Source organism: Helianthus annuus, chromosome 11 (genome assembly GCF_002127325.2).
Source record: "Helianthus annuus cultivar XRQ/B chromosome 11, HanXRQr2.0-SUNRISE, whole genome shotgun sequence".
NCBI classification, from domain to species: domain Eukaryota; kingdom Viridiplantae; phylum Streptophyta; class Magnoliopsida; order Asterales; family Asteraceae; genus Helianthus; species Helianthus annuus.
In genome coordinates, this window is record NC_035443.2 from 43,084,111 (window position 1) to 43,104,212 (window position 20,102).

Sequence of the window (20,102 nt, forward strand, 5' to 3'; positions counted from 1 at the left end):
TTATAATGATTATGATAACATTGGTGAGCCGAGTTCGAGCCGAGCTTTTAGCTCATTTGAGGTTGTTCTCGAAATAACTCAAGCCGAGCTCGAGCTTTGGGTTTTACTCATGAGCCGAGCTCGAGCTCGGAGAAGTAGGCTCGAACCGAGCCGAGCTTGAGCTCGAGCTTCATAAAAACATAACGAGCCGAGCTCGAGCCTATCGGGCTCGGGCTCGGTTCGGCTCGTTTACACCCCTACCTGCGACGCCTTCATCGAACTCCCTCGTGGGCCGCGAGGCTTGTAGCTAGGTTATAGGGTTGGTGAGTCATCGAGTGTAGGCTTGACGGGTGTCCAACACGTGGCAGCATAGGTGACTAGCAAGCTACACTCCGTCGCGCCCCGCGAAGGGATCCCTTTCGTCTGTCGCAGGCCGCGACGACACTAAATTATTAAATTTTTCATTTTTCAATTAATATAATGTTATATGGGTTTGGTTCTTTGATTACGGAGCGTTATTCCGGCCAAAACCTTCAAATTCCTGCCTATTTCCAACCAAACCATGTGAATTCCAACAATTAATCTTGTATACTTAAAAAAATAAGTTGAGTAAGAGTTAACCTAGCCACTTAAAATATTTACTTATAAAAATGTGTATATGTATACATAAAACTGAAAATTACATATAAAAACTTGATCCGATTAATCTCGAGTAATCCGAGTAGTCGCTAGTCCCCATCTCACCAACCGACTAACGACTAGCGAGTTCTCCAACCTTGATCAAAAGTCACACAACCACGTAGGTTATTAAAAAATGACCCCCATAAACCAATTGGGCAATGGAAGCAATATAAGTCATTTTGAAAAATAACATGATAGACTGTGTTAGACATGAGTCAAATACCATACCTATGGTATAAAGGTGCAAAATGCAAATACAACCCCTTGGAGTACCAACTAGTTATGTTAAACTACAGATCAACCATTTATTAAAAGTATATAAATAATACCTTTTTTTCCTAAACAAGTTTTAAGGTTGACATATATTATTTTTTTTTCAAAACCTAAGGTGACATTAAAATCACCTTTAAAATGACTTATATACCATATCAAACTAGTGAGATTCCTTCGCGCTCCGCGGCGAGAATTTAATCGGTATTAGTTTGGTTTGTTGCGATACTAACAATCACTATTGTAATCAAAATTCAAAACCTTACATTGATCGAAAACAATAAGAATAAATCTCGATATCGGTACCGATGTTTTTAGTTGATATTGCATTCTAGCTAGGTACCGATGTTATTTCCTTGAATGAGTTCGGTTCGTTTGTGTTTTATGTTTATGTTTTTCATCATTGCGATATAAATTTTAATGCAAATAGATACTCTTCCTCTATCGTACCAAATTGAATCCAAACTTATTGAACAACATATGTGTCGATTTTTTTTTTGTTTTGGCTTCCAATAAACTAACACCCATCTCGCTACCATACTAAACGGAACAACATCGGTACTGGTATGTGGTCATTTTTATGATTTCCTATTTGTTAAAAATAGGATATCATACTGTACCATACCAAACAACATCGATACTTGTATTACTAAAAAAGCAAGTTAAGTAAGAAATAATTACCACTAAAAAAAGAAAGAATTAAAATTTTCCGGTTACTGTTCATGAAGAGTCTAAATTAATATATATAATTGAAAATCCTATATCTACACCGAAAAATTTAAGCATCCATCTTGACAAACATACAAATACTAAAAATTACAGCCCGATAAATAGGGTTGAGCAAGTCTCGGTTTCGAACCGTCAAAATCAGTGAACTAACACTGAACCGCTAGACTCGAACCGAAGTGGTGTTACAGGTTTGGTTTTCCGGTTCTCATTTTTTGGCAAAAACGGTTCTTGGTTCGGTTCCGGTTAAAACCGACATGCCAGATTGAAGAACCGTTGGAACCGGTTGGGATTAAAATATTTAAAACCCTATTTATAGCTGGATACTAATTGATAATTTTTAGGGTGCTACTTTTGAAAGTAAAGGCGTTACAATTGGTACCATAATTGGGACCAATAGGATATGTTTTCAAATAAAAAAATTAAAATACGATTAGGACTTTTGTGTAATTTGAGACTATATATTTTACAAATTACAATAAAACCAAGTAGAATGCGGTGGTTCTGCTTGTGTTGTATGCCATGATAAATTCTCATCTAATGCTGGATTTGTTCTAAACAGTTCATTCACTTCGTATTTATGTATGAATCCAACTTATATGTATACATGTATGCGTGAGCGTGAATGTTAAATAAAATTACCTTGAACCTCATATAATTAGACATCTGGTCTCTAGCTCGGAAACATCTAATATTTAATTGCTAATTCTAGGATTTAATGGATACTTGGTTCCGACCCAAAATCATTTTCGAACTATACTGACATGTTATTAGGGTGAAGGGGGTGCACACCTAATAGGTGAGTGCCCTCTCTTACGCCAAACCAATCCCCGTGTGCCACGTCAACTCCCCTCTTAAACTCCCCTAACACCCCCATTTGATGGCGCCACTCCCCTATTAGGTGAATTGGTTTAAAAAAAAAAAAAAAAAAAAATAAAGAAAAACTGTGATTGGTCCCCTCTCTCCTCTCTCCTCTCTCTCTCCTCCCCTCTCATCGGTGAGCCGCCACCTACCCTCCCTCCTCTCTCTTCCCCGATTTCACCCACCGCATGGTTGGCGGCACCTTCACCGGGTCGGCAAGGGGGTTACCGAAATGAATTCGGTGGGCACCCCGCCCACCCTTATAGGTTCCAGTTATCATATTTTGGTAAAAAGGGTCCCAATTTGGTTCTAAACTCGTGTACAACCCTACTAATAATTAAAATTTGTAGATCCATAACCTCCAACATTGACGAATTATAGTTATAGTTATAGAAAACATTAAAATATTATAACAAAATAATAATAATTGTTTAGGAGGCGATCGATCTACAATCGTTGAAAATCAAGGGTTTTCTTTCCCGTTGGACCTTTTTATTATGTCGTTCGCCGTCGTTTATCTACGAACCACTTATTATTATTTTCTTACTCTAATAATCCAACATATCTCCATTTCTTTTCCCCTAATTCTTCTTCTCAAACCCTAAATCGATCTAGGGTTTCCTACCTTAATCAATCATCTTCTTCCCTTTAGGGTTTATCGATTATTTATAGTTCAGAATCCTATTCTTCTTATCAATTTTCGTGTTTCGTTTCGTTTCGTTTCTTCTGGATTCACAGTGGAAGAAGAACTTGCAACATGGAGAGATTCGGAGGAGGTGGTGGTGATACTCTACAACTTGATTCGAATTCATCAGGTTTTATGCTATCTTGCTTGATTTTATCATAGCGTCTTTCGGATTTGTTGTTTAGGTTTTAGACTTCCTTCATGCTGTGCAGATCTTGTTTTCATGTGTTTGATTTCATAATTTCGTTGTTATTTTGATTCACATGTTCAAATTATGGAATAGTGACGTTGAATTGATTATGCTATGATGTTACGTACACTTAGATTCATTCTGAACTTGTTTAACTTGTATAGTTGTCGTAAAAAGGATTCTAGGTTGTAGTTTGTAAGGTTTGTTAAGAGTTGTATCTATTTGCAAAATTGCACAGTTTACCGGTTTTTATACGGTCCTAGTGTTCGTTTTTTTGTAGGTTCTAGCTCCAATTTGAATTCTTTAGGTATTTGATACTACGTATGCAGCCCGATTTGACCGTGGATGTATTAATTTTGTTATGCAGGTGGTGCTGTATTTGATGCGTCACAGTATGCGTTCTTTGGTAATGAAGTGCTTGAAGAAATTGAGTTGGGAGGGCTGGAGGATGACGGAGATCTTTTGGAAGCTAAGTTTGAGGATGATGAGCATCTGTTGGAACAGGAAGAGGTATACATTTTTGTGTATATATGTTTTTTTTTGTTAAAAGCTTTATGCCCGTGTCTTGAAGTCATTTTCATTTCTCATTTAACATGATTCAGTTAATACTTTTGTATATATATGTTAGGCTTCTCATTGTAACTCTATACCAGACAGTGGACATGAACTTAGACAAGCAGTGTACTCTTTTTAAGCCTTTTATATTCTTTGAATGTACCAAGTCATGCTACCTTTTTCAAAGCAGTGACATTATTGTAGAGCTGCATCAGCTGATAACACTGAGAAATAGCTTTTGCAGTCTCACTTTGGTCAAAACATCTGATAATCATATTTTTTGGGAGAATCAAGCTATGGTTCAGTATTCCCAATTGCCAAATATCAATGGCAGGCATATTAGGTTTTGTTCTTGTGCATTTTTACAAACCAAGTTTCTTTATTGTATAGTTGTATGTATACAAGTATCGCTCAGAAAATATGTATACAAGTTTCTTTTGCTAGCCTATATCCTCCAGACCTGTACCAGTAAAAACCCCATGAGACGCGCCTCAGACTCGTTTTTTGGCTGTTTCGCCTTGAGGCGCACGCCTCAAGCGTTTTTTAAAACCATGGTAACCGGAGAATTAGGGTTTTGTCCATTGGAGAAGACGGCTGTAACAACAAATGATGCTTACCAGGTGCGGCACTGAAGAAGAACCACAGCAGTTGGACATGTAGCGTGGACGATCCAGAAGAAACAAAGCATATGGAATGACGGCTGTATCAACTATTAGGGTTTTAAGATATTGACATGATAACTTAAAGCAACTCTACAAACCCCTCTTACCTCAGCGCTTTTACTTGTACATGCAACCTCAAGAACATCAATGTTTTGGAATTTTTGTTTGTGATCAGTTGCATGCAAGCAACTTGAGATTACTTCAAGAGAAACTGCAGCTGACCACTGTTGATATTCATGTTCATGCTGAAATAACCAACTAACCAGAAACTCGAAGGCACATGCTTTTGCCGCATGAGCTGACGAGGAACTTGGTTTCAAAAGCGCACCTAGGCGCAAGCTTCTGCGCCTGGTGCTGGTTATACATAAAGCGAGCGCCTATGGCGCTTTTCTGGTAAAATGTTGAAGCGAGAAGCGAGTGCTTCATGTACAGAGAGATAAAATCTAGCCGTTTTTGCTTTCTGTTCATATATGTTAGAACAAGAAAAAAATAAAGCTTACCTGTGATGAAGATGTGCAATAGAGATGACCAGATGTAGTGACAATGGGGAAAAGATGAGCAGATGGAAAGGATTTTGGATGGCGGCTGGATTTTAGGTTAGAAAGAAAGAATGCGATCGAGATAGAAGTAGGGTTACAACTTACGTATCTTCTTATTTTGTATTTTTATCTTTTTACTAAGTTACATTTTTCACCCTAAATGTTTAAGTCTTTATCAAATTTGATCTTAAACTTCTCCTAATATGTTTATTTGTTTCTTAAGTGTATCATGAAGATTTTTGCTACTTCAGGTTGTAAGTTTAGCTTTTTATGTTGTACAAAGAAGTCATTAATATATTAAACTGTATATATCTTTTAATTATCTAAATTTTAGGTTTAAAAAATGTAACATTATAGTAAATATTTTATGTAATTTATTAAAAATACTATATTAATACCTTGCATTGCGCTTCACGAACGAAAAGCCCTGTGCTTTTGCGCTCTGCGCCTCGGTTTTAGATCTTGTCGCTTTATTGCGCTTCTCACTTTTTAAAACCAAGATGAGGAATGACCAGACCAAGTGCCCAATATTCCCAGACTTAGGGATATATTTCTAGGCCCTTTGTTTCATACAAGTTTCTGTTTGGCTGTGACACCCAATATTATACAAGAATGTCAAAGTCGACCCCCACCTAAATATGGTTTTAATGGTTCTGACAAGGATTTCAAAAGTTTGTGGTATACATGCTGTTTTTGGTAGTAGTTAGTATAATTAAGAGGGTTATGTGGGGACAAATTTGGGTGATGGAAGTAACATAGATGTGTGATGTACTAATAGTTTGCGGGTTTAGCCGTTTAGGTCGTGTATGGCTCATTTTTTTTTTTGTTTTCTCATCTTGAAATTAATCGTTGATTGTAACAGTGTACTCAGCTCTGGTTGCACCTTTTTTCTCTGACTTCCTGGCAATGGAACCAATTTTATAAGAACACTAATTTAAAGAATTTTTGAAGAACAAATTGATATGGAAGAGAAAGGACATAATATATCGAATGATTAATAAGCAATCGGTTGATCACAATTATACATTTTTAGCATGTTCTTTATTGTTCACATACGTGCAATCTTTTCAAGTTATAGAGAGTCAGTAATTGTCTTTTAAGGCAGATTTGTTAACTAAAAGATCTGCATGATGCACTGGATCCTTGAATATTTCTGGTTTTATGCACAACATTTGTTTGTAACATGCCCTCCTTCCCCCATAAACACACATCTTTTTGCTTATTTCCGCAAATTTCTGTAGTATGTGAACATGTGACATGATATGGTTTTCTGTTGCAGGGTGTGTTTCCAGGAATTGACGATCTTTCGACAACATTTTTGAAGGTTAGCTTTACTGTTATAAGTAATTATTGATATAATTCTGTCATTTTAACTTCACCTCTAGCAGGGTTGGGTAACATATTTTCCGTGTTCCCAGACAATGACAGATTTTGTTTTAGGAACTCAAGTTTAGTTTTTTAATCAAAATTTTACTGAACAAAGTGTTTGGAAAATATTTACTAGTGATGAAATACAGATGCCCCTCAATATCCAAGGTGCAAAACTTGTTATTGTGTGTGCACTTTAGGAAGATATGAAAATAGGCAACTGAACCTTAAAAGCTTTCCAAACAGATACAGTTGCACCATGGCATGAAGGGAGCAAGCTCTGTTAATTTCTATACCCATCATGTTTATGTAGTTTTATGTACATGCTACTAAATACTGATTAAGTATCAAACCATTTATTCTTAGTTATAGAGTGATTGTATTAATGGAGTAATAAACTGGTCACCTTGAGAAGTAATTATACCAAAATAATGTAGCATAGAATTCTTCATTCCTATTTGTAAAGTAAATAGTTCCTTTTACTCGATTCTCTAAAAAGTCCACTTAATCTCTGCTTAGACAATTAATCTTTAGAAGATTCTTTTACCACCTAGCTAAGCTTAACATTATCTGAGACGGTAGGTGCTTAACATGATAAGTTATTCACGTACACTTACTTTCATATCTTCTCTGCAGCTCAACAAAGATGGCATGGGGCCAAGTGTTGGAGGTTTTGGTGACCGAGGATCCAGAGAAAGTGAGTGCACCACTGCAACTACTCTTAGTTATGGTCATTTATAATCAATTTGGGCTGTATTTTCTTTTCTCACGTGTTAACATGAACAGTTTATTTATTTGTTTACTTTTGTGATATTGCTAGCTTCATCTGCAGCTGACTGGGCACAGGGAGGAGACTACACTAACTGGGTGCTTGATCAAGATAATTTCGAAGCAGAAAGGGGTCAACAACAAACCAATAAATGGTCAAACGCTTCGTTTCCTCTTCAAGATCCATCAACGCTTCTTCACAGAACATCATCCTATGAATCAAACCAATATCTTCACAGAACATCATCGTACCCTGAGCAACATCAACAACACAACCTTAACCAGCACCTGATAGATGAATCAAAGAATCTTCATAGAACATCATCTTACCCTGAACAGCAGCAACACCACCACCTTGGTCAGCAGCATTTGCCTTTCTCTAGTGAACCGGTTCCTGTTCCTAAATCATCCTTCATTTCATACCCTCCTCCAGGTGGCGGTGGGTCCCCCCAATTTTCACCAAATCATCAAGCACGCTATCTTAACCCTCTCTATCACCCCACTGGACCCCAGACTGGACCCCAGACTGGACCATCGTTTTCCAGTATATCTCCGCAGCTTCAGATGGGTGGGGTGCCACATGGATCACCATTTGGCGGGAATTTTAATCTGCCTCAGTTTCGTCCTCCTGCTCCACCTGTCAATAACAGGCTACAAAACCAATTTGGCGGGAATTTGCCTGATCTTTCAAATGGTATGATGCAACAACATTTCACTCACAATAACAGTATACCGCCTCAACAACACAGGATGCACCAACAATTTCAGCCGCCTTTTGGTGGTCATTTATCCGGGATGCAGCCACTAATGAACCAGCATCCACCTTTAATGAATCATTTTGAACCCCTTGGGATTGGTTCAAGAGATTTGAGACCTAAGTCAATGGTCAAAGGTAGACCGGGTCAGGGCCCGAGGGGCTTTGACACCAGCGGATGGCCACAGTTCAAATCAAAATACATGACATCTGATGAGATTGAAAATATTCTCAGAATGCAACTTGCTGCTACACACAGTAATGATCCTTATGTAGACGATTACTATCACCAAGCATGTTTAGCAAACAAATCTAGCGGTGCAAAATTAAGACACCATTTTTGTCCCACCCAATTAAGGGACTGCCCATCCAGAGCCCGTGCTGCTAACGAACCACATGCATTTCTTCAAGTTGATGCTTTGGGCCGGATCTCTTTTTCCTCCATACGCCGTCCCCGCCCACTTCTTGAAGTTGACCCACCAAAGTCAACTACTAGTGGGATCACTGATCAGAAATTGTTGGACAAACCTTTGGAACAAGAACCTATGCTTGCAGCTAGAGTCACAATTGAAGACGGTATTTGTCTTCTTCTAGACGTTGATGATATTGACCGTTTTCTACAGTTCAATCAGCTCCAGGATGGTGGGGCCCAGTTACGGCAGAGGCGGCAAGTCCTTCTGGAAGGTTTAGCAACGTCGCTTCAACTTGTTGACCCGTTTAGCAAGAACGGTCAAACGGATGAGTCGGCTCAAAAGGACGATTTCATCTTTTTACGGCTGGTTTCTCTTTCAAAGGGACGGAAGCTGATTTCAAGTTATCTCAAACATCTTGACCCGGAAAGCGAGTTGACTCGTGTGGTTTGCATGACAATTTTCCGCCATTTAAGGTTTTTATTTGGAGTTGTTCCTGTTGATCCACAAGCAGCAGAAACTATTAATAATCTTGTAATTACCGTTTCGTCTTCGGTTCGTGGGATGGAGCTTAGATCACTCGGTACCTGTCTTGCATCTGTTGTTTGTTCTCCAGAGCAGCCCCCACTTCGTCCTCTTGGAAGTCCTGCGGGGGATGGGGCTTCTGTTGTGTTAAAATCTGTACTCGAAAGAGCAACCGAGCTTTTAACCGACCCAAATGCTGCCACTAGCTGCAGCCCAACAAATCGGGCTTTTTGGCAGGCATCTTTTGACGCTTTTTTTGGGCTTCTCACCAAATATTGTGTTAGTAAATATGAAAGTGTTGTCCAGTCGTTGCTGAGTCAGGGGTGTGGTCCATCTGAGATGGCGGTTATGGGGTCAGATGCTGCAAAAGCTATTAGTCGGGAAATGCCCATTGAACTCTTACGGGCCAGCCTTCCTCATACAAACGAAAACCAGAGGAAGGTGTTACTTGATTTTGCTCAACGGTCCATGCCTGTTCATAGCGCTTGATATAATCAGGTACTGCGAAACAAATGAAGATATGAAAAAATTACATGATGAACTGATTGATGAATAAGACAGAACAATGAAGCATGCTGTTGGTGATATAAGGTTGGCTTTGACTTTGGTCAAAGAACCGATGAGCATGCACAGTTGATAATAGAAAGTAAGTTTGGTTCTTTTATTACAATGTTTACATGTGTTTTATGATGAAACTTAGTTGTGTACTTGTTTAAATTTTGTTATTGGGGGGTGGTGGAAAAAGGAGCTTGTTTTGTTGCGCTCTTATGACATGTTGATCCATGCCTTGTAGTAGTAATGAGGATTTAGAAGGTTAGAAATGTGTATAGGGTTTGGAGCCATTGATATTCAAGGAGACGGGAAGCCTGTTAAGTTTTTCAAATGAATCCTCTTTTGACAATTTTTGAATTTTTGTTTTGTTTTGCATATGTTGTGATGTTCATTATGGAATTGAACTTCTAACCACAATCAGATGATTGGTTTTGGTTTCTTTGATTTTTGTACTGTTTTATTTTCTGAGTGTGTGTAAATATGGAACCTGAATAGGAACAGATATTGTATCGATCTTTAACGGTTTGGTCTTGTTTTAGTTGATTGTATCGATCTTGAACGGTTTGGTCTTGTTTTAGTTGATATTATTAGATCTACAAAAATCTGAATACTACGGTTTTGGTTATTGGTTTTCAGAAATTACACATGCTAGTTCTCATTGGTCACTCTGTCTTTACAGTTTATGAACAATGGGCTATTTTGAGTTTAACAAAATAATGGAAAGGGACGGCGTTTTTGATTTTCTCCTTGGTGGTCTTAGAAGTTTCAGCCATAAAAGCTTGGCTAATGGTGGTCTTAGAAGTTTCAGCCATAAAAGCTTGGCTAATAAAAGCTGCTTCACGATTATTGTTTGTATTCTTTTAGACTTAAAAGATAAATTGAACCTCACATATAAGTTATGATGTCAGTTAATGCAGAATGTTAATTCATGTTATAGAAAGCGATCATATCAGTTGGTGAAAAAGATAAGTACCATACTTGGGAGTAAATAATGGGAGGACTATCAAGTATACTTTCTATAAAGCGTATACTTTCTAAACGCTTAAAGCCAACACAAGTCACATATAGGGGTGAGCAAGCTAAGGTTCTAGACTCTTGGAACCATGAACCAGAATTGGAACAGCCAGGACCGTAACCTCAGGGTCGGCCCAACGTTTTTGGAGGCGCTAAGCAAACTACAAAGGCGCGGCCCCTTTGAATTGGTATAAAGAATACATCAATTTTGCTTCAAAGTATACATTAGGGATATATATAAAACAATGATTTAGTGAATCGGAATATGTAGACATTACTATAAAAAATAGCCGTTAACCAACCAGCATTATCCTTGCGGCACCACTAATTTATCCCCAATCTGTGACTCCAATGAGCGAGATGAGCATGTGCGACGTTACAGTTAGTGAGAATGATGATGTTGGCCTAAATTAAATATGAATTACATATTGCTTGGAATTGAAATTGGACTACTTTTATTTTAAAATCGGTTCTGCAGTTGGGTCTTGCAATAAACAATATTTTTGTTTTGTTCACTTGGGCCTAATACAGATTACACATATGCTATATAAAGATTTTTAAAAATTTTGAGGCCCTAGGCCATTGCCTAGATTTGAAAGCCTCAAGGTCCGCCATGCGGAACCTTCTATACATTAAGGCCGGTTTTGAAGACTAGTTACATATATGGGTGAGTAAGCTAAGGTTCTAGACCTTTAGAATCGTAAACCAGATCTGGAACAAGAAGGACCGAGCCTTGTATGTTTTAATGGTCAGTTTCCAGTTCTAGGTTAACAACTAAATTCGTTTCCGGGCCAGTTACGGGTTTGGAACCGCGGTTCCTAAAATAGAATCACAAGAAGCGATAATTCAAAAACCATCGCACTTCCGTTGGATTTTCACAGAGAAGCCATCGGACTTCACGAATTCAAAAACATACGCTGTTTCTTTTCCTGAGTAAACTACAATTTGAGTTCTTGAGGTTGACACCGGATTGCACATTAAGGCCTTTCTTTTCTAATTTGAACAATCAAGTCTCCAACGATGCTTAATTTGAACAATTGAGTACGAGCCGTTTATTCCCGTTTCAATTGATAACGAATTCAAGGGCATTTGGTAATTTCACCCCAAAGCAACGCTTCACTCCCTCCCAACCACTGTCGTCGTCCCTCTGAATCTCTGATAACCTTGGAATCTCTAATCATGTTGTAGCTTCAAGAGATTGTTGATAATGAGCATGTTGAAGGTAAGTCGATCACAATGGCGGTAGCACAAGTTGCTCTTGTAGGAGCTGGACAAGAATCAGCTGCACATAATTTGTGTTTTTCGTATGTCCCATGTGCAATGCGCTCCCGCTCCCCATCTATGTTTTTAATGTTGATGGCAGGTATGGAATCCCGATCATCGAGCAGGTATCTAAGCGGTCTGTAACACCCGTCTTATTTATTTATTATTTTATTGTAAAATAAGCACATTTCAAAACCAAAATGCATAATTATCAAAAACTTAGTTGGTAACTAAGTTCTACATCGTTATAATGTTTTTAACATAACCAACTAACTAGTTTAGAACATTCAAAAAGTAGTGTTTACATAACATTGTCTAAAACATGATTATATTAGCGCAGAAGCTTCAAAACTTGTGTTCGGTTCTTGATTCCTTGCTTGATCGAAATCCGAAATAGAATGAGCATTACCTAAGGTCAAAACCACAACATTGGCCAGTTTTGACAACATAACACTATGTAAATGTAAGTTCTATTGTCAAACAACGAAAACAAAACAAAAATGCAGCAATTAGGGTCTGTCGCGCCTCGCGACAGATCACGCCTCATCTTTCGCGGCCCGCGACAGACGTCGCATTGCGCGACGGTGTGCCATGTTTGGTGTCGCGACACCCTATTTTTCACAGACTGTTGCTCGTTTTGAGCTGCAGATTCCCAGCTCTTAAGTTTAGCACAATTCTAACTTCAAACATTCATAACTTTTGACCCGAAAGTCCGTTTTAGTTGATTCTTTTTCTTATGCGTATGTAATTAAATTACCGACGCGTCTATTATGATCATTGTGTCAAAAAAATGAATGTACGGGCTGAAAGTCTATAAATGTCATATGTATTTATTTGACTCGTATAACTTTTGCACTAATTTAACCACTAACAAATTTTACGACCGCAAGACGTAATTACCCAACATCCGGGGCTTATGATCACCGGCGTTTCATTACCAAATCTTTGGTTTCACGCTCTTGTAATCCGTCATCTTCAAATGCTATTCTAAACACATTTTTACTACTTACTAAACAATTATTTGACCCGCTTGGCTCATTTATGGAATTCTGCAGTTCTAATGACTACCAAACATTTGTTATTCAAGTTCACGAATCGACTAACTAATAGTGATCTACGTCACTTTTACTAATGCTACCTTTTTCTAATAAACACAATTCCAAATATTTCTAGGATTTAGGACTTTTCACCATATTTTTAATATTTTATGTTTTTGACTCAAGATTTTTAGTAGTTATGGGTTTTTCATATCATTTTGTGGTTTTAGTTGAATGTTTATTTGAATTTATGAAATGTATCATATCACTTTATTTGGATATTCGATAATAATTGGTATTAATATTATAGATTATATGTATTTTTAAATACTATGTAATATACTAATATATACAAATATGCAATTACTATTTATTCCATGTTAAAAAAAAATTAAGCTATTTTTAGCTAAGCTAAATACACGGTTAACCACCCATAACCGACCCGCTATAACCATTAAAACCGAATAACCATAACCACCATAACCGATCGGTTATGGTTATGGTTATCCAAAAACCGACATTGCGGTTATGGTTATGGTTTTTGGTCAAAACCGACCCAAACCGACCCATGCACACCCCTATATAACATAATGTAACGGGATCACGGTTACATACCTTCAAAGCACACCCTTTAAACGCGCGTCACCACCGGCTTGTCCTCTTGACGCTCCGGTTTCCTTTCCTATAGAGTTCAACCGCAAACCATTTAGAACTCTTTTCTTACTTATAACGCATAGTTCCCCATAATTTTACAAACATGCGTTTTAACTCAAATTTCCAGTTTTTAAGCCTTCTTTTAGGCATTTTTACAAACACCTTAAAAGCATAATTTCTAACCATTTATAATCAAGTTCAATTCTTGTTATTTGGCCAAGATTAACATCATTTAAGCAAATTCACATCAAATTTAACATCAATAAATCAGAAATTTCTTCATAGAATTCAGATTACACTAGAACAACAATCATAACCCTAGTGTTTATCATGTTTCTACAAAACCCATTAATCACCTACAATGGTGATTATGAATCTCACAAGCATTAAGCAAAATTTCAACAAGAAATCGGCTAGGGTTTATCCCTAGACACTATTTCATTCTTATTTCATCCAAGCAACTGTCATGCATCATAAATTTTGAGTTTCAAGTATTGATTCAGAATTTTAATTGAAATCATTCAACGAAATTTCACATACCTTATGATCCCTTTACTAAGGAGATCACCAATCTATGCTCGGATTTTGTTTTGGAACCGATTTGTGCCTTCAATTTGTGAATTTTGTGTGAGTTAGGGTTTGATGGGGGGTTTCCTTCGTCGCCCTGTGTTCTGATCGAACCAGACACACACTTAGGTGTGTGTTTGGTGTGTTATTTTGTTTTTTGTTTTTAACTAGTTTCTGCCCTGCCCGCGTTGCGGGGCAATAAGCCAAATATTTCTCTCACAACATGTATATCTATACAGAGGGCAAAATCGTTATTATATTATAAACTGGAGATGAAATCATAATTTTAAACTGAGAGCAAAATCACAATTTTGAGCTAGGGGGAAAACATAATTTTATTCTGAACTGTGGGCAAAAACGTAATTTTGAGCTAAGGGCATAATCGTAATTTTGAGCTAGAGGGAAAAACAACATTTTATTTTTAACTGGGGACAAAAACATAATTTTAAACGAAGGGCGAAACCGTAATTTTAAACTGGGAACAAAATTAAAAATGAGTTTTTGAACCGAGGGCAAAAGCGTAATTTTAAGCTAAGGCAAATTTATAATTTTATTTTGAGCTGTGGGCAAAAACGTAATTTTAAACAAAGGACGAAAGCGTAATTTTAAACTGGGAATAAAATTAAATTAAAAATGAGTTAGTCCAATAGGGAAGTGACAGGCAGCTCATAATTTTGAGCTGGGGGGAAAACATAATTTTATTTTGAACTGTGGACAAAAATGTAATTTTAAGCTGAGGGCAAAAGCGTAATTTTGAGCTAGAGGGAAAAACAACATTTTATTTTGAACTGGGGGTAAAAACGTAATTTTAAGCGGAAGGCGAAAACGTAATTTTAAACTGGGAACAAAATTAAATATGAGTTTTTGAACCGATGGCAAAAGCGTAATTTTGAGCTAAGGGAAAAATTATAATTTTGTTTTGAGCTGGGGGCAAAAACGTAATTTTATACGAAGGACGAAACCGTAATTTTAAGCTGGGAATAAAATTAAATTAAAAATGAGTTGGTCCAATGGGGAAGTGCCAGGCAGCTGCTGCCTGGCACTATTCCGCTTGGCATTATTCCCCTTAGCTTGTAATTGTATATGTAGGGAATAATTCAAGTTTCATTCTTAACAACTTTGGTCCCCCATCTATTATCAGGTTTTTATTTTAAGTGTTTTAACCCACTAGTATGTCACTACATGACTTTTTCTCTAACTAGCTTATTTTCATTCTTAGTTAGTTCGTTTTGGGTTTATTTACCAACATCTTATTTATAATAAAGGTTTATATTTGAGGGGTGTTACACGGTCCGAGATCCAAATACCTTCTACGGAGACCCTTGATTCTAAGATGGCTGATTCTGCGTCCCTCGATGAGTTTTATGTCAAACTAAAGCATTTCAAACAAGAGGTTATTTGAAAAGTCCATATGTTCCTCCGGTTTCGGATGCGGAAGTTATAGTTGATATGTTGGGTGTTGCATCAGAAGGCGAAGTTTCATGAATAAACCCTAATGGCATTAGGAACAAGGGCTGTGGAACCAATCGGCGTTTAGTCTGCCCATGTAAAAAGGCGGTGGTCAGGCAGAAGAAGAACCCTAGGCTGTGCAAGACCTATCTCCAGTACATTACAGAGCGTAATTCACTTAATTTCCCCATGAAGAATCAAGACCCGGAGGCGTAAAAAAAGTCCTCGTTATCTTTTTTTTGATGGCCAATTCCCCTTTTGGTTTTTGGGTAACTATGTGGGAGTGTGTAATAACACTTTAAAGTGTTTTTTTGTTGGTTTGGTCTTTTTTTATGGGTGGGAGGGGTTGTCCTGTTGGCTTGTTTTTAGTGCCGTTTGTGGTTGTGTGTTCTTTAATCCTAATACTATGCATTATGTGTTGGAAGACACCCCCTGGAACCTATATGTTTGGATTAGAAGCATGTTCGGCTAATCTTTTATTTTATATTGTATTGTATTCTCGTTCGCTATTTCCTTGGTTGTGTGGGCAACATTTAGTGCCTACACTTTTATATGGTCGCGAACGCTTATTTTTGGAAAAATGTCCATCCAAACCACCTCGTCCGTTGCAAGCCGTATATCAGTACCTTTTGTTGTAACATATTTATAGTAATGTTTCATATAGTAGCGTTTTGACGTTATGCTATGTTGTACATTCAAACCCATTCGGGAGTTATAAACATAACAATCGTGTTCTATTTATTAAAAAACACACCGTTTATTTTTTCTTACAACACCTTAAAAAGGTGATACAGAGTCGCACTTACATAGTACGACACAAACAACAAAACGTTGACTTAGATGGGCCATTTAGGAAAAACAAAACAACAAACTAAGGACTTGCATTGACACTTTAAAAACCCTTTTACCAACGCCCCTTAGGGCTCCACCTTGCATTAATGTCGGTTTCATCGTCGGACGGCCAACTAAAACCATTGGGCTGTCAGAGGGGTCCGTGTCAAGTGTTGGCCAGTCCTCATAGTCTGGCACATCTTCCTATTCACAATCTGGTGGTGGCGACGGGGCTTCCCACGGTTCCTTGTGCCTACTTATCTTCCGCATAGCAATGGAACCTTCTTGCTCATGGCTCAGACTAGGGCTTGCATAACGTGTCAACCCGATCTGTTAAGACACGAACACGATAAGACACAAACCCGAAACATGTAAACACGATCACGACACGAAATCATATCGTGTCAGATTTTCGAAACACGAACACGAACCTGTTAATAAACAGGTTACACGAAATGATCTATTAAGACACGAAAAAATTACCAACGTATCATACGACCTGTTTAAGACACAAACACGACCTGTTAAAACACGAACATGACCTGTTTAAGACACGAACATGACCTGTTAAAACACGAACACGACCTGTTTAAGACACGAACACGACCGAATTGGGAAGCTGTGAACCGAATGGGAATGGTGGTGTTTGTGAGAGAGATATAAAAATTAGGGTTTGGATTGTGGAAAAAGAACCACGTGTGTTTGTGTATAATTCATCCCAGGCCCCACAACTAATGATCCCATGTCCACACCCACATATAATATTTTTAGTTTTAATTATTAACATGTACTTAACGGGTCTTAACAGGTTAACGGGTTTTGACTTGTTTAGACACGAAACCTGATAAGGTCTTATCGCGTCAACCTGTTTTAGACACGAAACCTGTTAAGGTCAAACACGAAACATGATAACTTCGTGTAAGTTCGTGTCATGTTATTGTGTTCGTGTCAGAATTGCCAGCCCTAGCTCGGACCTGGCTTTTGCCCAGATGCAGGTTGGGTCTCCTTACTTATGTTGGTAACCCTGAAAGGTTGGTTGTTGTTGCCCCTGACCGAGTAAACGTATATTCCCCCGTCCTATATAGGCAAGTTGGGTCCTCTAGGATCCTGATGTGCGTAAGTGTGTATATATTTTAGATGTATATTTTAAGCCCTTTTTACACTTTTAGCCAGGTTTTAAATTTATAAAACACGATATTTACTAACACTAAACACACATATGGGCAAGTGCACCCATCGTGGACGTAGTATAGTGTTGGTAAGATAGACGCAAGAGCTTTTAGTACCGGTTTATCCTCAACGTCTAATCAAATCAAAATGTTAGAAAAGGTTTTTAAACTAAGAAAATAAACCTAACTAAAATGCTGAAAAATAAAATAAAAATAAAAACAGATAGACAAGATGAATCACTTGGATCCGACTCGTGTGTTAGTGTAACCTTTGATTATTTTCGCACTTTTGCACTTAGTTAAGAGATTATCTTAGTTATTGTAGCAGGCCCCTCTTTTGAAGGCGACGTTACCCTCAACCCAGTAGTTTGAGTCAGCAAGGATACAATCCTAAAGGGTCGGATTATAGAAAGATAATTAATTAAGTTATTAATGCATAATGTGGTAGGCCCCTCTTTTGAAGGTGACGTTACCCTTAGCTAAGTAGTCTGAGTCAGCAGGGATACAGTCCTAAGTAGCTGGGTTAAAGTTTTAATAGTAGTTTAACTTATGAGGGGATCAAAGAGTTTGGACCCCCGCCTTCCAATACCTTTGGGTATTGAAGGAGGTCCTACTAAATTTGACCCAGGTCCTTTGCAGGATCTATATACTGAACAATGGCAAGACTCTTACCAAACCGTTCCCTTAACCCCTGACTAGGTAGCCAACATACCTTCATATAGACCGTGGAGATATGAATGGTGAAAATCTTTTATTTTATATAGACAGTAAAATAATGCCAAGACACCACGGACAAACGATAAGGAAGAATCACCTTCAACATAAGAAACTAGTAATTAAAGTCATTAATACAAAACCAATTAAAAAGTGCAAAAGATTAAAAATAAAAAGCATTACACTAAACACTTGTCTTCACCAAGTGATGTAAGAGACTTAGGCAAACATGGCCTTTGATTGTCAAGAACTCTTACGATCAATCTTGGATCCCGAGACGACTCACACACTCTATGATGGACAATGGATGATGGTGGTGGATGATGGTGTTATGGTGGTGGTGGGTGGTGGGTGAAGTGTGAGAGAGGTGGTGTGCCAAGGGATGAGTTGAAATGGTTCCAAACACTCCTATTTATAGACTGAACAGAAGCTCGGGCACGGCCCCGTGTCCGCTGGGCACGACCCCGTGTCCATCCTCGTCTCTCTCTTCATTAATTGTAATTCGCAATTACAATAAATGCGCCTGCAGGAAGTTGACCACGCCCCCGTGTCCGCTGGGCACGGCCCCGTGGTGGGCAGTAGAAGCTTCTAAAGGTTTGTCTTTTCTGCTGCTACTTGGGCACGGCCCCGTGCTCGCTGAGCACGGGGCGTGTTCAGTCTTCTGCTTTCTTAGTTTTGCTTGGGAAGATGCTGTCGAGGGGTCGGGCATTCCACTTTTGTTCCTTTTCTTGTATTTATGTTAGATTTAGCTGTCTTTTTGCTTCTTTTATTAATTTGAGCTCATTTAATCCTGAAAATACAAAAGGAAGACAAAAGCACACTTTTTCCAACATTAGTACTAAAAAGGGTTAGTTTTATGCCACAATTGATATAATTTATATGTTGCATTTTGCGCATATCAAATACCCCCACACTTGAATCTTTGCTTGTCCTCAAGCAAAACTCTTCATAATGTGGCTTTATTCACTCCCAAATGGAATGGGTAGAAGAGAAGGTTTTTGGGCTTGTCATAGAGTGTCGGGATTTCCAAGATTCTTTATTGAGGTTTTATTTTTATTTATTTACAATCCTATTCGGCATGATTTATTAAGAACGTTTCTTAAGATAAATTACTTATTAGGGCATAACATACCTTTTTAAAATCTTATTTATATACAAGTTCACATACCTCACGGGGGATCACTCAACACTCGGCCGAAGGTGTAATTTTTAGTGAATCACTCGAGAGCGGCATGGAACTTACTCTTACCATAAGCTTGCCAAGCAATCAATTCTCCTCCTTTTTAACTATATACCTTTGTAAATATCAAGAGGACTTTATGGGTGAAGGGTTAGGCTTGGCCTAAAGGTGGGTGGTTGGGTTAGTGGTTAGTAAAAAGGGTGGAAGGCGTAACAAACGTGGGTTTGAAAGACTTTTATTTTTTTCATATTTTTATTTTATTTTGATGAATTGTTCAAACAAAGTCATTTTTGATAAACTTTGTTTGTTTGTTTGGTTTCATCAAGATAAAATAATAATTATATATATATATATATATATCTTGAAGTCATAAGAGAACCGAACGTTGTTACTAAAAAAAGGGTTAAAAATAAAAAAGGGTTTAGGTGGGTAAAAAGAGTTGTTTTGGGTTAAGAAATGAAAAAGTTTAGGCTCAAAGGGGTTAACTAGGGGGATTTTGGTAGGTGGTAAAAAAAAGTGAAAAACAATGGTGTGGAATGAAAAAGAGTTAGTCCTAATGCCTCCATCATTTACTTACTCGGGTTTAAGTTGGTAAGGACCGGGAATGTATTGTTGTGGCAAGTTCTAGAGCCGTACGAACCAAGCGGCTATTCACACAAGAAATGAAATGAGCATTTAGTGTAAAGATATATATATTTG

The 20,102-nt window shown here is 37.9% G+C and overlaps 1 protein-coding gene across 2 annotated transcripts; it reads left to right on the top strand.

Annotated features, from left to right (window-relative positions):
* The first annotated feature begins 2,966 nt into the window (after positions 1-2,966).
* On the top strand, positions 2,967-10,489 carry LOC110889870 (protein PAT1 homolog). 2 transcript variants are annotated; one of them, XR_002564014.2, is made up of 6 exons: positions 2,967-3,332; positions 3,760-3,902; positions 6,428-6,472; positions 7,153-7,213; positions 7,337-9,619; positions 10,205-10,489. XR_002564014.2 is itself a non-coding variant. In XM_022137445.2 (5 exons), exons 1-5 carry the CDS (start codon positions 3,275-3,277, stop codon positions 9,460-9,462), a joined length of 2,433 nt encoding a protein of 810 aa, XP_021993137.1. In that variant the 5' UTR covers positions 2,967-3,274; the 3' UTR covers positions 9,463-9,962. The 2 variants fall into 2 exon arrangements, 1 of the variants encoding a protein (XP_021993137.1); XM_022137445.2 differs by lacking the exon at positions 10,205-10,489 and having other exon boundaries at positions 7,337-9,962.
* Positions 10,490-20,102: the final 9,613 nt, after the last annotated feature.

Bases quoted from the DNA above. Each gene is read 5' to 3' on its own strand.
- LOC110889870 (XM_022137445.2), top strand. From the start codon at position 3,275: ATGGAGAGATTCGGAGGAGGTGGTGGTGATACTCTACAACTTGATTCG. The intron at 3,903-6,427 runs GTATACATTTTT...TTTCTGTTGCAG, and splicing joins ATCTGTTGGAACAGGAAGAG to GGTGTGTTTCCAGGAATTGA. The intron at 6,473-7,152 runs GTTAGCTTTACT...TCTTCTCTGCAG, and splicing joins TTTCGACAACATTTTTGAAG to CTCAACAAAGATGGCATGGG.